The sequence below is a fragment of the Somniosus microcephalus genome, chromosome 1 (genome assembly GCF_052327205.1).
Source record: "Somniosus microcephalus isolate GS21.2 chromosome 1, FLI_Smic_1.0, whole genome shotgun sequence".
NCBI classification, from domain to species: domain Eukaryota; kingdom Metazoa; phylum Chordata; class Chondrichthyes; order Squaliformes; family Somniosidae; genus Somniosus; species Somniosus microcephalus.
Genome location: NC_140987.1, coordinates 3690250 through 3711004, shown reverse-complemented (window position 1 = coordinate 3711004; position 20755 = coordinate 3690250). Strand labels below are relative to the sequence as shown.

Here is a 20755-nt window from a genome sequence, read left to right as displayed (position 1 = left end):
GGGTATGTCACCCAGGCATACTGGGGGTTGGCGTGTAGGAGGTGCACCCTCTCGACCAGGGGGTCCGTTTTATGGGTCCTTACGTGCCTCCGCAGTAGGACGGGCCCAGGAGAAGTCAGCCATGCCGGTAGCGAGGTTCCCGATGTGGACTTCCTGGGGAAAGCGAACATTTGCTCATGAGGGGTGGCATTAGTGGCAGTACAAAGCAGTGACCGGATGGAGTGGAGCGCCGCAGGGAGGACCTCCTGCCAGCGAGAGGTCGGAAGGCCCTTAGATTTTAAGGCTAAGAGGACGGCCTTCCAAACCGTCGCGTTCTCTCTTTCCACCTGGCCGTTCCCCCGGGGGTTGTAGCTGGTGGTTCTGCTCGTAGCAATACCTCTCGCTAGCAGGTACTGCCGAAGTTCGTCGCTCATGAAAGATGAGCCCCTGTCGCTATGTATATAGCTAGGGAACCCGAACAAGGCGAAGAGGTCATTCAGACATTTGATGACCGTGGTACTGGTCATGTCTGGGCAAGGGATGGCAAACGGGAAACGGGAGTACTCATCAATTATGTTGAGGAAGTACACATTGCGGTCAGAGGAGGGGAGGGGCCCTTTAAAATCGACGCTCAGGCGCTCGAAGGGGCGAGTGGCCTTGATCAGGCTTGCTCTGTCCGGCCTATAAAAGTGCGGTTTGCATTCGGCACAGATTTGGCAGTTCCTGGTCATGGTCCTGACCTCCTCGATGGAGTAGGGCAGGTTACGGGATTTGATGAAATGGAAGAACCTGGTGACCCCCGGGTGGCAGAGGTCATTGTGGAGGGTCTGCAGTCTATCAACCTGCGCGTTGGCGCATGTACCACGTGATAGGGCGTCTGGGGGCTCATTTCGTTTCCCGGGCCGGTACAAGATATCATAATTGTAGGTGGAGAGTTCGATTCTCCACCTCAAGATCTTGTCGTTCTTGATTTTGCCCCTCTGCTTATTATTAAACATAAAAGCTACTGAACGCTGGTCAGTGAGCAGGGTAAACCGTTTTCCGGCCAGGTAATGCCTCCAGTGACGCACCGCTTCCACAATAGCCTGGGCCTCCTTTTCGACAGAGGAGTGTCGGGTCTCGGGGCCCTGGAGGGTCCTTGAGAAAAAGGCCACGGGTCTGCCCGCCTGGTTAAGGGTCGCAGCTAGGGCGAAGTCGGATGCATCGCTCTCCACTTGGAAGGGGATGGACTCATCCACTGCGTGCATTGTGGCCTTCGCGATATCGCTCTTGATAAGAGTGAAGGCTGCACACGCCTCTGGTGTCAGGGGGAAGGAGGTGGATTTGATGAGGGGTCTAGCTTTGTCTGCATAGTGGGGCACCCACTGGGCATAGTAGGAGAAAAACCCCAGGCATCTCTTCAGTGCTTTTTGGCAGTGGGGGAGGGGTAGCTCCATTAGGGGGCGCATTCTGTCGGGGTCGGGCCCGATGACTCCGTTCTCCACCACGCAGCCGAGAATGGCGAGGCGTTTGGTGCGAAACATACATTTCTCTTTATTGTACGTTAGGTTCAGCCGTTGGGCCGTACGGAGGAATTTTTCTAGATTAACGTCATGGTCCTGCTGGTCGTGGCCACAGATGGTGACGTTATCCAGATAGGGAAAGGTGGCCTGCAGCGCGTTCTCGTCAACCATCTGGTCCATCTCCCTTTGGAAGACCGAAACCCCGTTGGTGACGCCGAAGGGAACCCTAAGGAAGTGGTAGAGGCGGCCGTTCGCCTCGAAGGCAGTATACTGGCGGTCCTCATGGCGGAGGGGGAGCTGGTGGTATGCTGACTTAAGGTCAATGGTGGAGAATACTTTGTATTGCGCAATCTGGTTGACCATATCAGATATGCGAGGAAGGGGGTATGCGTCCAGCTGAGTGTACCGGTTTATGGTTTGGCTGTAGTCAATGACCAGGCGGCGTTTATCAGTGGTTTTAACGACTACAACCTGGGCTCGCCAGGGGCTAGTGCTCCCTTCGATAATGCCCTCCTTCAAGAGCCGCTCCACCTCAGAGCTAATGAAAGCTCTGTCCCCGGCGCTGTACCGCCTGCTCTTGGTAGCGATGGGTTTACAGTCGTGGGTGAGGTTAGCGAACAAGGGAGGGGGGGGGACTTTTAGTGTGGAAAGGCTGCAGGTGGTTTGCGGCGGGCGATTTAAAAGGTGTTGGTTGCAGACTGTGAGTGGGGGGAGGGGTCCACCGTATGCTAATGTGACACTTTTAAGGTGGCACTGAAAATCCAACCCTAGCAGCAGGGCAGCGCAGAGAAGGGGCAGGACTAGAAGTTTAAAATTTTTATATTCTGTGCCCCCAACCGAAAGGGTCACCACACAGTAGCCGCCGACGTCCATTGAATGGGACTTGGACGCCATAGAAATCCGATGGCGCGTCGGCAGGACCGTGAGGGAGTGGCTACGTACCGTGTCTGGGTGAATAAAACTCTCTGTGCTCCCGCTGTCGATTAGGCAAGTGGTGGCGCGGCCGTTTACCGTGATATCCATCATGGAGCTGGATAGATGATGAGGGAGGGCTTGATCCAGCGTAACGAAGGCCAGTGTATGGCTTAGTGAGTCGGTATGGTCGTCCGACGAGACGGTGGTCGAGTCCGGAGACGAAGTGGCGGTTGAGTGCTGCGGATAAAATGGCGGCGGCCATGCGGCCGGAGGTGCACAAAATGGCGGATAAGATGGCTGCCCCCATGGTTCGCACGCGGCGCTGCTGGCGTTCGCTGGTTTCCCCCTGCAGGCATTGGCGTAATGGCCTTTCTTCCCGCAGCCCGAGCAGGTAGCGGTCTTAGCCGGGCAGTGCGCTCTAGGGTGTTTTAACTGGCCACAGAAATAGCATTTTTGGGCCTGGTTACGGGGCATCGCTGCGGTTCTTACCGGGGACGGCTGTCCCAGTTGATTTCGGGACATCGCTGCAGCAGTTGGTGCCGGGGGCGGCGGTCCCATGTCCCACGGTCGCGATGGCCATGGCGCGGCGCCGTTACGTGAGTATGCTTCGAGGTTTCGGTGGGCCGCATCTAGCGAGAGCGCAAGGGCTACGGCCGTCTTCAGGTCGAGCTCCTTGCTTTCGAGCAGTCTCTGCCGGGAGTAGTCGGACTGGAGGCCCCTGACGAAGGCATCACAAGTAAGTCCCTCCGCGTGCCCCGCAGCCATTACCTCCTTACAGTCGCAGTCTCTGCAGAGTGTCTGTAACGCCCGTAAAAATGCCTCTACCGATTCCCCCGGTTGCTGCCTGCGGGATCCCAAGAGGTGTCTGGCGTAAATCGTGTTCACTCTGCGCGTGTATTGCCCTTTTAGTAGTTCGAGGGCCGCCGTGTACGTAGTAGCGTCCCGGATGAGCGTATATACTTGAGGGCTCACCTGGGCGGTCAAAACTTTTAGTTTGTTCTCCTCCAATGTCACGGCGGAGGCTCCTAGGAAGGATTCAAAGCAGCTCAGCCAGTGTTCGAAATTGGTTGATGAACCCGCTGCTTGAGGGTCGAGGTCCAGGCATGCCGGTCTGAGGGCTCGCAGCAACGCCTGCTGTTGTTGCTGTTCAGGTGTCGCCATTTTACTTCTTGTTAATAAAATTGATACGCTTATCAATTACTCCATAAAAGACGATGAATCAGGAAGGTGATGAAAAGGCTTTTATTAACTAGAGAACAGAGCATGCCTCTCGTGGGTGGCTGATTCGAAGAAGGAAGTGAGTCGGCGAAACCCCCACCTTTATACCTGGTCATGTGGGCGGAGTCAGCGGAGGCATGCCTTGGTACACAGCGCCACCCAGAGGTAACAATATACAATAACAGTGGTTTACCACAACGGGAAGGACAACAGTGTACAGGGTTCAGAGTGGTAACTATGACCGAGGATGGGAAAAGGGTTCTTGAAACAACCCCAATTAAACTAGAAGGATCAAAAGGAGCACAAATAGCTGAACTAAGTGCCATAGCATATGTAGTATTGCACCCAGAATCATTTCCCCCACCGGTGGAAATTCATTCAGACAGCAGTTACACCTGCAACAGTCTAACAGACTTTTTACCCATTTGGCAAGCGAGAGGTTTTACGTCGGCAGACGGGAAACCATTAACAACGGGCCCACTTCTTAAAGTTATCTTTGACGCAGCCATGGCCAATCAGGGACAATATATAATGAAAAAGGTTAAAGCCCATGTTAAAACTGTAATGTCCGTGTGCAATTGAGACATGGACTGCAGAAGTTGGTTATAACAGGTGTTTACTGAATGGAGACAAAACTGGAACTACTATACAAAGTTACTGCACAGGCTTATATACAGGGGTGGTCACTACTGGTACTGCAGTATACAGGGGCTGCAGAATATAGTTCCTTCTTCAAGGTACATACACTACAAAAACCACACCATTAGGAAATCAATTAGCAGATGAAGTAGCAAAACAAGGAGCCATTGATGGTTACCTATGGGACCCTCTGCAGGGAAAGGAAGGGACACTAACAGAAACCCTCTCGGCTGTCAAGGTATCCTCCAAGACAGTAATAGATCTAAGGGAGAGCCAAAGCTCTGACCCGGGTCTGAACAATATCCAATTAGGAAAGCCTTATCCCGAACCATATAGTCAATATAGAACCGGTTTAACTTTAAATCAAGGAGTAGTGCTAAAGAACGGAAAATATGTGGTACCGGAGGTGAATAGACCCGAAATAATTTACCAGTTCCATGATGTGGGAGGACACCAGGGGAGAGATAGAACTACTGCCAAGATTAGGGATGTATGTTGGTGGCCAGAAATACAATCAGATGTAGAGAAATATGTCAAGAACTGTTTGATTTGTGCTCAAAATAACCCTGGGAAATACAAGAATCAGGTTTTAATGGGACACACTCGACAGGGCAAGGGCCCCTGGGCCCAACTTCAAATAGATTATATAGGGCCACTCGACAGGGCAAGGGCCCCTGGGCCCAACTTCAAATAGATTATATCGGGCCACTCGACAGGGCAAGGGCCCCTGGGCCCAACTTCAAATAGATTATATCGGGCCACTCAACAGGGCAAGGGCCCCTGGGCCCAACTTCAGATCGATTATATCGGGCCACTCGACAGGGCAAGGGCCCCTGGGCCCAACTTCAGATCGATTATATCGGGCCACTCGACAGGGCAAGGGCCCCTGGGCCCAACTTCAAATAGATTATATCGGGCCACTCGACAGGGCAAGGGCCCCTGGGCCCAACTTCAGATAGATTATATAGGGCCACTCGACAGGGCAAGGGCCCCTGGGCCCAACTTCAGATCGATTATATCGGGCCACTCGACAGGGCAAGGGCCCCTGGGCCCAACTTCAAATAGATTATATCGGGCCACTCGACAGGGCAAGGGCCCCTGGGCCCAACTTCAGATAGATTATATCGGGCCACTCGACAGGGCAAGGGCCCCTGGGCCCAACTTCAGATCGATTATATAGGGCCACTGCCCACCTGCCCAGGAGGAAAGAAGTACATATTGGTAATAGTAGATGTATTTTCTAAATGGATTGAGGCCTTCCCAACCAATAACAATTCAGCTGCCACTACCGCCAAAATCCTAATGGAAGAAGTGTTCTCCCAATGGGGATTACCCGAAAGCATCGACTCAGCGCGAGGGACCCATTTTACTGGGCAGGTCATGAGATCGGTCATGCAGTTGGCTGGGGTAAAACAGGATTTTCACATTTCATACCATCCAGAGTCCAGTGGGATAGTAGAAAGAATGAGCAGGACCCTAAAAACTATGATGAGGAAATTGGTCCAACACAATCAAACCTCCTGGCATAGGGTGCTCCCTTAAGCATTAATGGCCGTCCGGAACACGGTGGTAGCATCCACCGGCTACTCACCACATGAGTTATGACAGGAGGGATTGTGAAAGGTATCGAGGTATTTATGGGTCTGGACCGAAGTCAAATCCAGGAGACATCCTTGTCATCTGAAAAACACATGACTGATTCGGTGAAGTATTCGGAAGCGGCAAAAATGACCGCAGCCGTAAAAATGGGAAAAAAACCACAGAAAAGTAAAGCCTATTTTGACGGGAAAACCCACCCATGGGGAGTCAAGATAGGTAACCTGGTCATGGTTAAGGTCCAAAGGGAGGGAACATTCCTGAGCCCAAAATATGCAGGACCCTTTAGAGTAATGGAAAAAGCTAGTCCGTCCATACATAAGATAATGGACGGACAAGGAAAGTACAAATGGCACCACATCAATCAGTTAAAAACTGTCGGGAAAGTGGATCGTTTTCACCAGTACCATGGACAACTGGAAGCTTCAGATCCCCAGGGATTGGATGAAGGAAATGATGGTTCAGATGACAGTAACCAATCAGATAGGTCCGATCAGGTCTGGTGGACGGAGTAGGGAACCTGTTCCTAAATGACGAACGGGACCCAAATGAATCTCCTCCTAACTCACCAATAAGGGAGACGGCAAGTACCGGGTCACCAAATTTCATGGCCGCCACTCACCAACTCCAGGGTCGGGCACGCCTACCTGGAATGGATCGCTCCTCAAAGACCCCTCGTTTACAAAGGGTGACTGATATATAAAAAATAATTCATAAACTGTACATAAGAGCAGCTGGTATCTTGATCATGTTTGTATGTGTTTAGAAATGAATGCCGGAAATAATTCCAGTCGAAACCTCAGACAACTACTGCAAGCGCTGTCGAGAATGGAGCGAGGAGCTGTTCTGGACCCTTTTCCATCTGGGACTTTTGATGTTCGGAACATTCTTTATCCCATGGATCATCCATCAAATGTGAAAGAATAGGGGACACCAACAGAACAACGAAGAAGGACAAGAGGAAACAAGCGGTTCGACAATGATGTGTTATATAATAATAACTTGTGTACTTATGCTATGTGTAAATTATGATAAAGCGACCCCGAGGCAGCAGAGCAGCAGGTAGGCCTCGGAGCGGCAGCAGTGCGGACCTGTGTGGGAAGCGGCGGCGGCGGCAGTATTTAAAGCGACCCCGAGGCAGCAGAGCAGCAGGTAGGCCCCGGAGCGGCAGCAGTGCAGACCTGTGTGGGAAGCGGCAGCAGCAGTATTTAACGCGACCCCGAAGCGGCGGAGCAGCAGGTAGGTTTACCAATCTCCAATCTCAGCCCCGAGAGCGGGAGAGAGAAATAAAAAGTAATCGAACTGTGATGTCACCAGAAAGCAGGTAAGTGATTGGTTGGTGAGTATTTTTCTTTTTTTAAACTTTAACTCTGTGGTTTATAGTTTCTAAGCTCTTTTTGTAAACCAGGGCCCTTAAATATACCATTTAACTGTAGTGTAATTGGTGGGATTGATTTGATTTAATTTAATTGCAATTAATTAAAGGGTAAGTCATGACAGGAGAGCCCGGCCCCGTGGTATGCTCCTCCTGTGCTATGTGGGAACTCAGGGACATTTCCTGTGTCCCTGACAACTATGTGTGCAGGAAGTGTGTCCAGCTGCAGCTACTGGCAGACCGCATTGCGGCGCTGGAGCTGCGATTAGATACATACTGGACCATTCGCGAGGCTGAGGGCGTCGTGAATAGCATGTTTAATCAGTTGGTCACACCGCAGGCAAAGGTTGGACAGGCAGAAAGGGAACGGGTGACCAACAGACAGCGTACTAGGCACAGGCAGGTAGTGCAGGGGTCCCCTGTGGACATCCCCCTCTCAAACAGATATACCGCTTTGAGTGCTGTTGGGGGGGATGGCTTATCAGAGGATGGCAGCAGCAGCCAACTCCTGGCACCAGGGGTGGCTCCGCTGCACAGGACGGGAGAAAAAAGAGGGGTAGAGCTACAGTAATAGGGGATTCTATTGTAAGCGGAATAGATAGGCGTTTCTGCGGCCACAAACGAGACTCCAGGATGGTGTGTTGCCTCCCTGGTGCAAGGGTCAAGGATGTCTCAGAGCGGCTGCAGAACATCTTGGAAGTGGAGGGTGAACAGCCAGTTGTCGTGGTGCATATAGGTACCAACGGTATAGATAAAAAACGGGATGAGGTCCAAAAAGCTGAATATAGGGAGTTAGGAGGTAATTTAAAAAATAGGACCTCAAAGGTAGTAATCTCAGGATTGCTACCAGTGCCACGTGCTAGTCAGAGTAGTAATAGAAGGATATTTCAGATGAATACGTGGCTAGAGGAATGGTGTCAGGGGGAGGGATTCAAATTCCTGGGACACTGGAACCGGTTCTGGGGGAGGTGGGACCAGTTCAAACAGGACGGTTTGCACCTGGGCAGGGCCGGGACCGATGTCCTAGGGGGAGTGTTTGCTGGTGCTCTGGGGGAGGGTATAAACTAAAATGGCAAGGGGTTGGGAACCTGAGCAGGGGGACAGAGGAAAGGGAAACAAGGATAAAAGCAAAAGATAGGAAGGAGAAAAACAAAAGTGGCAGTCAGAGAAATCAACGGTTTAAATCAAACATGGCCACAGTAAATAATAATTCTAATAGAAACATAGAAACATAGAAGATAGGAGCAGGAGTAGGCCATTCTGCCCTTCGAGCCTGCTCCGCCATTCAATGAGATCATGGCTGATCATCCAAATTCAGTACCCTGTCCCTGCCTTCTCCCCATATCCCTTGATCCCTTTAGCCTTAAGAAATATATCCAACTCTTTTTTGAATATATTTAATGAACTGGCCTCCACCGCCCTCTGTGGCAGAGAATTCCACAGGTTCAACACTCTCTGGTTGAAGAAATTCCTCCTCATTTCAGTCCTAAATGGCTTACCCCTTACCCTTAGACTATGACCCCTGGTTCTGGACTCCCCGGCCATCATAAACATCCTTCCTGCATCTAGCTTGTCCAGGCCTGACAGAATTTTATAAGTTTCGATGAGATCCCCTCTCAATCTTCTAAACTCCAGTGAGTATAAGCCCAATCGACACAATCTCTCCTCATACGTCATTCCTGCCATCCCAGGTATCAGCCTGGTGAATCTTCGCTGCACTCCTTCCATGGCAAGAACGTCCTTCCTCAGGTAAGGCGACCAAAACTGCACACAGTACTCAAGGTGCGGTCTCACCAAGGCCCTGTACAACTGTAGCAAGACATCCTTGTTCCTGTACTCGAACCCTCTTGCTACGAAGGCCAACATACCATTTGCCTTCTTAACCGCCTGCTGCACCTGCATGCTTACCTTCAGTGACTGGTGCACAAGAACACTCAGGTCTCTTTGCACTTCCCCTTCTCCCAATCTATTGCCATTCAAATAATAATCTGCCTTCCTGTTTTTGCCACCAAAGTGGATAACCTCACATTTATCCACATTATAGTGCATTTGCCATGTTTCTGCCCAATCACCCAATCTGTCCAAATCGTACTGGAGTTTCACGACATCCTCCTCACAGCTTACCCTCCCACCCAGCTTTGTGTCGTCTGCAAATTTGGAGATATTACATCCAATTCCCTCGTCCAGATCATTAATATATATTGTGAACAGCTGGGGTCCTAGGACCGATCCTTGCGGTACCCCACTAGTCACTGCCTGCCACTCGGAAAATGACCCGTTTATTCCAACTCTTTGCTTTCTGTCCGCCAACCAGTTCTCTATCCAAGTCAATACCTTGCCCCCAATCCCATGTGCCTTAATTTTGCACGCTAATCTCTTATGTGGGACCTTATCGAAAGCCTTCTGAAAGTCCAAATACACCACATCCACTGGTTCTCCCTTATCTATTTTACCAGTTACATCCTCAAAAAATTCCAGTAGATTAGTCAAGCATGATTTACCTTTTGTAAATCCATGTTGACTTTGTCCGATCCTGTCACTGCTTACCAAGTGCTCTGCTATTACATCTTTTATAATAGATTCTAGCATTTTCCCCACTACCGATGTCAGGCTTACCGGTCTATAATTCCCCGCTTTTTCTCGGCCACCTTTTTTGAGTAGTGGAGTAACATTAGCTACCCTCCAATCCATGGGTACTGTTCCAGAGTCTTTCGAGTTCTGGAAGATGACCAGCAATGCATCTACTATTTCCAGGGCCACTTCCTTAAGTACCCTGGGATGTAGATTATCAGGCCCTGGGGATTTATCGGCCTTTAGTCCCATCAATTTTCCTAACACCATTTCCCTACAAATACTGATTTCTTTCAGTTCCACCCTTTCATCAGGCCCTATGTTCCCTGGCATCTCTGGGAGGTTATTTGTGTCCTCCTTTGTGAAGACAGAACCAAAGTATGAATTTAGTTCGGTCTAAGAGCGTTAAAAAAACAAGCCTGAAGGCCTTGTGTCTTAATGTGAGGAGCATTCGTAATAAGGTGGATGAATTAGCTGCGCAAATAGAGGTAAACGAATATGATTTGATTGGGATTACGGAAACATGGCTCCAGGGTAGCCAAGGCTGGGAACTCAACATCCAGGGGTATTCAATATTCAGGAAAGATAGGCAAAAAGGAAAGGGAGGTGGGGTAGCATTGCTGGTTAAAGAAGGGATTAACACAATTGTAAGGAAGGATATTAGCTCTGATGATGTGGAATCTGTACGGGTAGAACTGAGAAATACCAAGGGGCAGAAAACGTTAGTGGGAGTGGTATATAGACCTCCAAACAGTAATGCGGAGGTTGGGGATGGCATTAAAAGGGAAATTAGAGAAGCGTGCAATAAGGGCACAGCAGTCATCATGGGTGACTTTAATCTACATATAGATTGGGCTAACCAAATTAGTAACAATATTGTGGAGGAGGAATTCCTGGAGTGTTTACAGGATGGTTTCCTGGACCAATATGTCGAGTAACCAACCAGAGATCAGGCCATCTTAGACTGGGTATTATGTAACAAGAAAGGATTAATTAGCAATCTTGTTGTACGAGGCCCCTTGGGTCGGAGCGATCATAATATGATCGAATTCTTCATTAAGATGGAGAATGAAGTAGTTGACTCAGAGACTAGGGTCCTGAATTTAAATAAAGGAAACTACGATGGTCTGAGGTGCGAGTTGGGTAGGATTATGGGGAATGTCACTCAAAGGGTTGACGGTGGATAGGCAATGGCAAACATTCAAAGACCGCATGTATGAACTACAGAATTTGTTCATCCCAGTTTGACATAAAAATAAAACAAAAAAGGTGACTCAACCGTGGCTAACAAGGGAAATTAGGGATAGCATAAGATCCAAGGAGAGAACATATAAATTGGCCAGAAAAAGCAGTAAGCCTGAGGATTGGAAGCAGTTTAGGATACAATAAAGGAGGACAAAGGGATTAATTAAGAAAGGGAAAATAGAATATGAGAGTAAGCTCGCAGGGAACATAAAAACTGACTAAAAGCTTTTATAGATATGTGAAGAGAAAAAGATTGGTGAAGTCAAGCGTAGGTCCCTTGCAGTCAGAATCAGGGGAATTTATAATGGGGAACAAAGAAATGGCAGACCAATTAAATCCATACTTTGGTTCTGTCTTCACAAAGGAGGACACAAATAACCTCCCAGAGATGTCGGGGGGCATAGGGTCTGATGAAAGGGAGGAACTGAAAGAAATCAGTATTTGTAGGGAAATCGTGTTAGGGAAATTGATGGGATTAAAGGCCGATAAATCCCCAGGGTCTGATAATCTACATCATAGGGTACTTAAGGAAGTGGCCCTAGAAATAGTAGATGCATTGCTGGTCATCTTCCAACATTCGATGGAATCTGGAACAGTACCCATGGATTGGAGGGTAGCTAATATTACCCCACTATTCAAAAAAGGTGGTAGAGAGAAAACGGGGAATTACAGACCGGTAAGCCTGACATCGGTAGTGGGGAAAATGCTAGAGTCCATTATAAAAGATGTAATAGCAGAGCACTTGGAAAACAGTGACAGGATCGGACAAAGTCAACATGGATTTACAAAAGGTAAATCGTGCTTGACTAATCTACTGGAATTTTTTGAGGATGTAACTGGTAAAATAGATAAGGGAGAACCAGTGGATGTGGTGTATTTGGACTTTCCGAAGGCTTTTGATAAGGTCCCGCATAAGAGATTAGCGTGTAAAGTTAAGGCACATGGGATTGGGGGCAAGGTATTGACTTGGATAGAGAACTGGTTGGCAGACAGAAAGCAAAGAGTTGGAATAAATGGGTCTTTTTCCGAGTGGCAGGCAGTGACCAGTGGGGTACCGCAGGGATCGGTCCTTGGACCCCAGCTATTCACAATATATATTAATGAACTAGACAAGGGAACTAGATGTAATATCTCCAAATTTGCAGATGACACAAAGCTGGATGGGCGTGTGTGCTGTGAGGAGGATGCCAAGAAACTACAGGATGATTTGGACAGGTTGGGTGATTGGGCGGAAGCATGGCAGATGCAGTATAATGTGGATAAATGTGAGGTTATCCACTTTGGTGTCAAAAACAGGAAGGCAGATTATTATCTGAATGGCAATAGATTGGGAGAAGGGGAAGTGCAACGAGACCTGGGTGTCCTTGTGCACCAGTCGCTGAAGGTAAGCATGCAGGTGCAGCAGGCGGTTAAGAAGGCAAATGGTATGTTGGCCTTCGTAGCGAGAGGGTTTGAGTACAGGAACAAGGATGTCTTGCTACAGTTGTACAGGGCCTTGGTGAGACCACATCTTGAGTATTGTGTGCAGTTTTGGTCGCCTTATCTGAGGAAGGATATTCTTGCCATGGAAGGAGTTCAGCGAAGATTCACCAGGCTGATACCTGGGATGGCAGGAATGACGTATGAGGAGAGATTGGGTCGATTGGGCTTGTACTCGCTGGAGTTTAGAAGAATGAGAGGGGATCTCATTGAAACTTATAAAATTCTGCAGGACTGGACAGACTAGATGCAGGGAGGATGTTCCCGATGGTCGGGGAATCCAGAACCAGGGGTCACAGTCTAAGGATAAGGGGTAAGCCTTTTAGGACAGAAATGAGGAGGAATTTCTTCACCCAGAGAGTGGTGAACCTGTGGAATTCTCTACCACAGAAGGCAGTTGAGGCCAATTCATTAAATATATTCAAGAAGGAGTTGGATATATTTCTTAAGGCTAAAGGGATCAAGGGGTATGGGGAGAAAGCAGGAATAGGGTACTGAATTTGGATGATCAGCCATGATCTCATTGAATGGCGGAGCAGGCTCGAGGGGCCGAATGGCCTACTCCTGCTCCTATCTTCTATGTTTCTATGTTACACTTTTTCAAATAACATCGTTAACAGGCCTGCAAGATATGACAAGTTTGCAGGATGATCGAGTCTACGACAATAATTAACTCAAGATAAGGGTGACAATCTAGTCTAAGGGTTGAGCAGTCGCTAATCACATAATAAGGGACCTCTGGAATTCCCTAAACGACCAAGGATACCGATTGGCCAAGGATGGACACATCTCAGATAAAATGTCCGAATCTGCAGACGGCACGCCTTGACCATTCTGTTGTGATGATCACAGAAGCTGTGAGCTAACTGTCAAGAGGTCTCATTGATTAGAGCAACCTTGGGCAAACGGTCTTATCGGAGGGTGGGGGGGGGCGGCCCATAGGTAGTAAAAATATAGATATAAAAGAAGGGATCCTTAGTTTAGCAGCGAGAACCTAGGAATCACACTCGAGAAGGGAGGCACCACAAGTCCGGGACTTGTTGTAGGACACCAGCGCGAAGGCTGATCAACTTTCAAACGGGTAATATTGTTTTAAGCTAGCACACATGGGAAGTGAGCCCTGTGTCATTTTCATTGTACGTTATTCAAACAACTTGTTAACCAATAAAGTAATGAATGTATGCAACTTATTGAGTCCGGCCAACATTTGACACTCTGAACTAAGAACCATAATTGTTGAACTGTTGTTGAGCTGACTACTTATTACTAGCTCAATAGATACAGTGAATTCAGGACAACTGTATGAATGGCCAGTACAGATATCAAGCAACCAAAACAAACACCAATCCCACTGCCCGCTCTCCCCCATAGCCCTGTATCAATCCCAAACTAATCCCATTGCCCCGCTCTCCCCCATAGCCCTGTATCAATCCCAAACTAATCCCATTGCCCCGCTCTCCCCCATAGCCCTGTATCAATCCCAAACTAATCCCATTGCCCCGCTCTCTCCCCATAGCCCTGTATCAATCCCAAACTAATCCCATTGCCCCGCTCTCCCCCATAGCCCTGTATCAATCCCAAACTAATCCCATTGCCCCACTCTCTCCCCATAGCCCTGTATCAATCCCAAACCAATCCCATTGCCCCGCTATCCCCCATAGCCCTGTATCAATCCCAAACTAATCCCACTGCCCCGCTCTCCCGCCTTAGCCCTGTATCAATCCCAAACTAATCCCACTGCCCCGCTCTCTCCCCATAGCCCTGTATCAATCCCAAACTAATCCCATTGCCCCGCTCTCCCCCATAGCCCTGTATCAATCCCAAACTAATCCCACTGCCCGGCTCTCCCCCATAGCCCTGTATCAATCCCAAACTAATCCCATTGCCCCACTCTCTCCCCATAGCCCTGTATCAATCCCAAACTAATCCCATTGCCCCGCTCTCTCCCCATAGCCCTGTATCAATCCCAACTAATCCCACTGCCCCGCTCTCTCCCCATAGCCCTGTATCAATCCCAAACTAATCCCACTGCCCGCTCTCCCCCCATAGCCCTGTATCAATCCCAAACTAATCCCACTGCCCCGCTCTCCCCCATAGCCCTGTATCAATCCCAAACTAATCCCATTGCCCCGCTCTCTCCCCATAGCCCTGTATCAATCCCAAACTAATCCCATTGCCCCGCTCTCTCCCCATAGCCCTGTATCAATCCCAAACTAATCCCATTGCCCCGCTCTCTCCCCATAGCCCTGTATCAATCCCAAACTAATTCCATTGCCCGCTCTCTCCCCATAGCCCTGTATCAATCCCAAACTAATCCCATTGCCCCGCTCTCTCCCCATAGCCCTGTATCAATCCCAAACTAATCCCACTGCCCCGCTCTCCCCCCATAGCCCTGTATCAATCCCAAACTAATCCCACTGCCCGCTCTCTCCCCTTAGCCCTGTATCAATCCCAAACTAATCCCACTGCCCCGCTCTCCCCCCTTAGCCCTGTATTAATCCCAAACTAATCCCACTGCCCGCTCTCCCCCTTAGCCCTGTATCAATCCCAAACTAATCCCACTGCCCCGATCTCTCCCGATAGCCCTGTATCAATCCCAAACTAATCCCACTGCCCCGCTCTCTCCCCTTAGCCCTGTATCAATCCCAAACTAATCCCACTGCCCCGCTCTCTCCCCTTAGCCCTGTATCAATCCCAAACTAATCCCACTGCCCCGCTCTCTCCCCTTAGCCCTGTATCAATCCCAAACTAATCCCACTGCCCACTCTCCCCGCTTAGCCCTGTATCAATCCCAAACTAATCCCATTATCCTGCTCTCCCCCCTTAGCCCTGTATCAATCCCAAACTAATCCCACTGCCCCACTCTCTCCCAATAGCCCTGTATCAATCCCAAACTAATCCCACTGCCCCACTCTCCCAATAGCCCTGTATCAATCCCAAACTAATCCCACTGCCCCGCTCTCTCCCTATAGCCCTGCATCAATCCCAAACTAATCTCACTGCCCCGCTCTCTCCCCATAGCCCTGTATCAATCCCAAACTAATCCCACTGCCCCACTCTCCCCCCATAGTCCTGTATCAATCTAAAACTAATCCCATTATCCCGCTCTCCCCTTAGCCCTGTATCAATCCCAAACTAATCCCACTGCCCCACTCTCTCCCAATAGCCCTGTATCAATCCCAAACTAATCCCACTGTCCCACTCTCTCCCAATAGCCCTGTATCAATCCCCAAATAATCCCACTGCCTTGCTCTCTCCCCATAGCCCTGCACCATTCTCTGCATTAAATACTTATTCAATTTTTCCTTAAATATTTCCCTTCAAGTATTTGCCAATAGTGTGTTACTGTTGTGTAAACACTGGCATCTACCCGCCAATGTGGAAGATTGCCTAGAAATCAGCATAAATCTAATCCAGCAATTACCATCCTATCAGCTTCCTCCCAATCATCAGTGCAGTGAAGAAAGGTGTCATCAACAGCGGGTAGGGGTGGGTGTGGGTTCAAGCCCCAACCCCCCCTCTCCCCACCCCGGCCCACTCTCTCTCCCCCAGCCACTCACCTCTTTGTACATCTGGGCGCTGATGTTGGCCAGTTTGGCTGCTGCCGGCGGCCTCATGGTCTCCATGGCCAGTTTGGACAGCTGAGCTTTTTGCTTCCTGTGGAGAGCGATGTAAATCTGATATAGGAGGCGCGTGGCAACTCCGCGCTGTTCCTCAACCAGCGCCTGCAGCACGCTGTCACTGAACATCACCCCCAAGAGCTGCAGAGTGGGCAGCAGGCGCTGAAAGTTATTGAGCTGGGAAAGTGCATTCCTGGGAGGAAAACAAAGAGAGATCAGAGGGCAGAGTGATAGCAGCCAATTGTGGGGTGGGATTACAATGTACACTGGCTGGGATTACACTGTACCCCACCGTCAGGGTGGGATGACGCTGTACCCTGTACACTGGATGGGATTACAGTGAACACCGGATGGGATTAAGATGCACTGTGTACACTGGATGAGATTACACTGTACCCTGTACACTGGATGGGATTACTGTGTTAAAAACTAGGGGGGGATTTGTAATGGCAAGAGCCCACAACACTCAGGAGATGAAGGTGAAATGGTCCCTTCTGCCACAGCCTTCAGGATCAGGCCCACAGGGGACAGCCCCCATCATAGTCCAGCTGGAATTCAAACCACTACATAAGATGTGGTGGTGTAGTGGTTATATTGTTACTGGATGAGTAACCCACAAGCCTGAACTAATAATAGAGTCATAATGGCACAGGAGGCCATTCGGCCCATCGAGTCCGTGCCGGCTCTCTGTAGAGCAATCCAGTCAGTCCCATTCCCCCGCTCTATCCCCGGAGCCCTGCAAGTTTATTTCCCTCAAGTGTCGATCCAGTCTCCCCTTGAAAACATTGAGTGTCTCCGCTTCCACCACTTCCGTCGGCAGCGAGTTCCAGGTCCTCACCACTCGCTGCGTAAAAAAGATTATCCTCACATCCCCCTGTATCTCTTGCCCAAAACCTTAAATCTGTGTCCCCTAGTCCTTGTACCATCAACTAGTGGGAACAGCCTTTCCCTGTCTAGCCTATCCAAACCCATCATAATCTTGTACACCTCTATCAAATCACCCCTCAACCTCCTTTGCTCTAATGAATACAAATCCAGCTTCTCCAACCTGTCCTAGAAACATAGACATAGAAAAATAGGAGCAGGAGTAGGCCATTCGGCCCTTCAAGACTGCTCCGCCATTCAATATGATCATGGCTGATCCTCTATCTCAATACCATATTCCCGCTCTCTCCCCATATCTCTTGATGCCTTTTGTGTCTAGAAATCTATCTATCTCCTTCTTAAACATATTCAGTGATTTGACCTCCACAGCCTTCTGTTGTAGAGAATTCCACAGGTTCACCACCCTCTGAGTGAAGAAATTTCTCCTCATCTCATCCTAAATGTCCCACCCCATATCCTGAGACTGTGACCCCTCGTTCTAGACCCCCCAGCCAGGGGAAACATCCTCCCTGCATCCAGTCTATCTAGCCCTGTCAGAATGTTATACGTTTCAATGAGATCCCCTCTCGTTCTTCCAAACTCTAGTGAATACAGGCCTAGTCAACCCAATCTCTCCTCATACGACAGTCCTGCCATCCCAGGAATCAGTCTGGTGAACCTTCGCTGCACTCCCTCTATGGCAAGTATATCCTTTCTTAGGTAAGGAGACCAAAACTGCACACAGTACTCCAGGTGTGGTCTCACCAAGGCCCTGTATAACTAGTAAGACATCCTTGCTCCTGTACTCAAATCCTCTTGCAATGAAGGCCAACATACCATTTGCCTTCCTAACTGCTTGCTGCACCTGCATGTTTGCTTTCAGTGACTGATGTACAAGGACACCCAGGTCCCTCTGTACATTAACATTTCCCAACTTATCACCATTTAAAATAATACTCTGCCTTTGTTTTTCCTACCGAAGTGGATAACTTCACATTTATCCACGTTATACTGCATCTGCCATGTATTTGCCCACTCACTCAACTTGTCTAAATCGCCTTGAAGCCTCTTTGGCAGACAGAAAGCAAAGAGTTGGAATAAACGGGTCTTTTTCCGAGTGGCAGGCAGTGACTAGTGGGGTACCGCAGGGATCAGTCCTTGGACCCCAGCTATTCACAATATATATTAATGATCTAGACAAGGGAACTAGATGTAATATCTCCAAATTTGCAGACGACACAAAGCTGGGTGGGCGTGTGTGCTGTGAGGAGGATGCCGAGAAACTCCAGGATGATTTGGATAGGTTGGGTAATTTGGCAAAAGCATAGCAGATGCAATATAACGTGGATAAATGTGAGGTTATCTACTTTGGTGGCAAAAACAGGAAGGCAGATTATTATCTGAATGGCAATAGATTGGGAGAAGGGGAAGTGCAACGAGACCTGGGTGTCCTTGTGCACCAGTTGCTGAAGGTTGGCAGGAATGACATATGAGGAGAGATTGGGTCGATTGGGCTTGTACTCACTGGAGTTTAGAAGGATGAGAGGGGATCTCATTGAAACTTATAAAATTCTGACAGGACTGGACAGACTAGATGCAGGAAGGATGTTCCCGATGGTCAGGGAGTCCAGAACCAGGGGTCACAGTCTAAGGATAAGGGGTAGGCCATTTAGGACAGAAATGAGGAGGAATTTCTTCACCCAGAGAGTGGTGAACCTGTGGAATTCTCTACCACAGAAGGCAGTTGAGGCCAATTCATTAAATATATTCAAGAAGGAGTTGGATATATTTCTTAAGGCTAAAGGGATCAAGGGGTATGTGGAGAAAGCAGGGACAGGGTACTGAATTTGGATGATCAGCCATGATCACATTGAATGGCAGAGCAGGCTCGAGGGGCCGAATGGCCTACTCCTGCTCCTATCTTCTATGTTTCTATGTTTCTTTGCATCCTCCTCACAACTCACAATCCCACCTTGTAGCTAACATCCCCGGAACCATTCTGGTAAATCCCCTCTGCACCCTCTCAAGGGCCTTCACATCCTTCCTAAAGTGTGGTGACCAGAACTGGACGCAATACTCCAGTTGTGGCCTAACCAGCACTTTATAAAGGTTCAGCATAACTTCTCTACTTTTGTACTCAATACCTCTATTTATGAAGCCCAAGATCCCATGTGCTCTGTTAACCACTCTCTCAATATGTCCCGCCACCTTCAGGGACCTATGCACATTAACTCCCAGGTCCCTCTGTCCCTGCACACTCTTTAAAACTGTGCCATTAAGTGTATATTGCCTCTCCCTGTTCCTTGCGGAGGCAGCGTTGGTGGTACCTCTCCAGTGCTTTGAGGTGCGTGCTGTACATGGTCCATGTCTCTGAAGCATACAGGAGGGCGGGTATCACTACTGCTCTGCAGACCATGAGCTTGGTGCTGGGTTTGAGGTCCTGGTCTTCAAACACACTCTTCCTCAGGCGACCGAAGGCTGCACTGGCACACTGAAGGTGGTGTTGGACTTCGTCATCGACATCTGCCCTTGTTGACAGTAGGCTCCTGAGGTATGGAAAGTGGTCCACGTTGTCCAAGGCCTCGTCATGGATTTTGATAATCGGGGGGCAGTACCGTGTGGCGGGGGCAGGTTGGTAGAGGACCTTTGTCTTACGGATGATTAGTGTAAGGCCCATGCTCTCATATGCGTCGGTGAAGTTGGTGATGATGGTTTGGAGTTCGAACGCCGAGTGAGCACAGACGCAAGCGTCGTCTGCGTACTGTAATTCAATGACAGAGGATGGGACAACCTTGGATCCGGACTGGAGGTGACGGAGGCTGAACAGTTTCCCGTTTGTTCTGTAGATTAGCTCCACTCCAGCGGGGAGCTTACTGAGGGTGAGATGGAGCATTGCAGCAAGGAAGATCGAGAAGAGCATTGGTGCGATGACACAGCCTTGTTTGACCCTGGTTCGTACGTGAACTGGGTCGGTGGTGGATCCGTTGGTCAGGATCACGGCTTGCATGTCGTCGTGAAGCAGGCAGAGGATGGTGACAAACTTTTGAGGACAGCCGAATTTGAGGAGGACACTCCATAATCCCTCACGGTTGACGGTGTCGAAGGCCTTTGTGAGGTCAAAGAAGGCCATGTACAGCGGTTGGTGCTGTTCCCTGCAATTCTCTTGTAATTGACGCGCGGTGAAGATCATGTCCATTGTGCCCCTTAGTGGGCGGAATCCACATTACGACTCTGGGAGGATCTCTTCAGCCACTGGGAGAAGGCAATTGAGGAGGATTCTTGCAATGACTTTCCCTGCGGCAGACAGCAGGGAGACTCCTCTGTAATTACTGCAATCGGACTTGTCACCTTTCTTGAAGATGGTCACGATTACGGCGTCTCTGAGATCCCCTGGCATACTCTCCTCCTTCCAAATAAGAGAAATGAGTTCATGTATTCGCGCCAATAGTGCTTCTCCGCCATGTTTTAGCGCCTCGGCGGGGATTCCATCTGCTCCTGAGGCCTTGTTGTTCTTCAGTTGTCGGATGGCCTTTTCAACCTCATGCCGGGCTGGGGTTGTGCTGAGGTGGTGGCAGGTAGCATGCTGCAGGATGGAGTTGAGGACTCTCGCGTCGAAGGCAGTCTCAGTTAAGGAGGTCTTCGAAGAGCTCCTTCCAGCGGCACTAATTGCCTCTGTCCTTGATGAGTAACTCTCCGTTCTTGGCCCGCAGTGGGGTAGGGCCTTGGGTGCTTGGGCCATGGGAGGTCTTGAC

The 20755-nt window shown here is 49.3% G+C and overlaps 1 protein-coding gene across 1 annotated transcript in view; it reads right to left on the bottom strand.

Moving 5' to 3' along the window:
- The window catches only part of LOC147123896 (sperm flagella and cilia-associated protein 2-like), a 536137-nt gene that overhangs the window by 503565 nt on the left and 11817 nt on the right, over positions 1-20755 (bottom strand). Inside the window, exon 3 of the mRNA XM_086002564.1 lies at positions 16080-16332. Coding sequence (XP_085858690.1) covers positions 16080-16332 — 253 coding nt within the window. The remainder of the gene's footprint in view (positions 1-16079; positions 16333-20755) is intronic.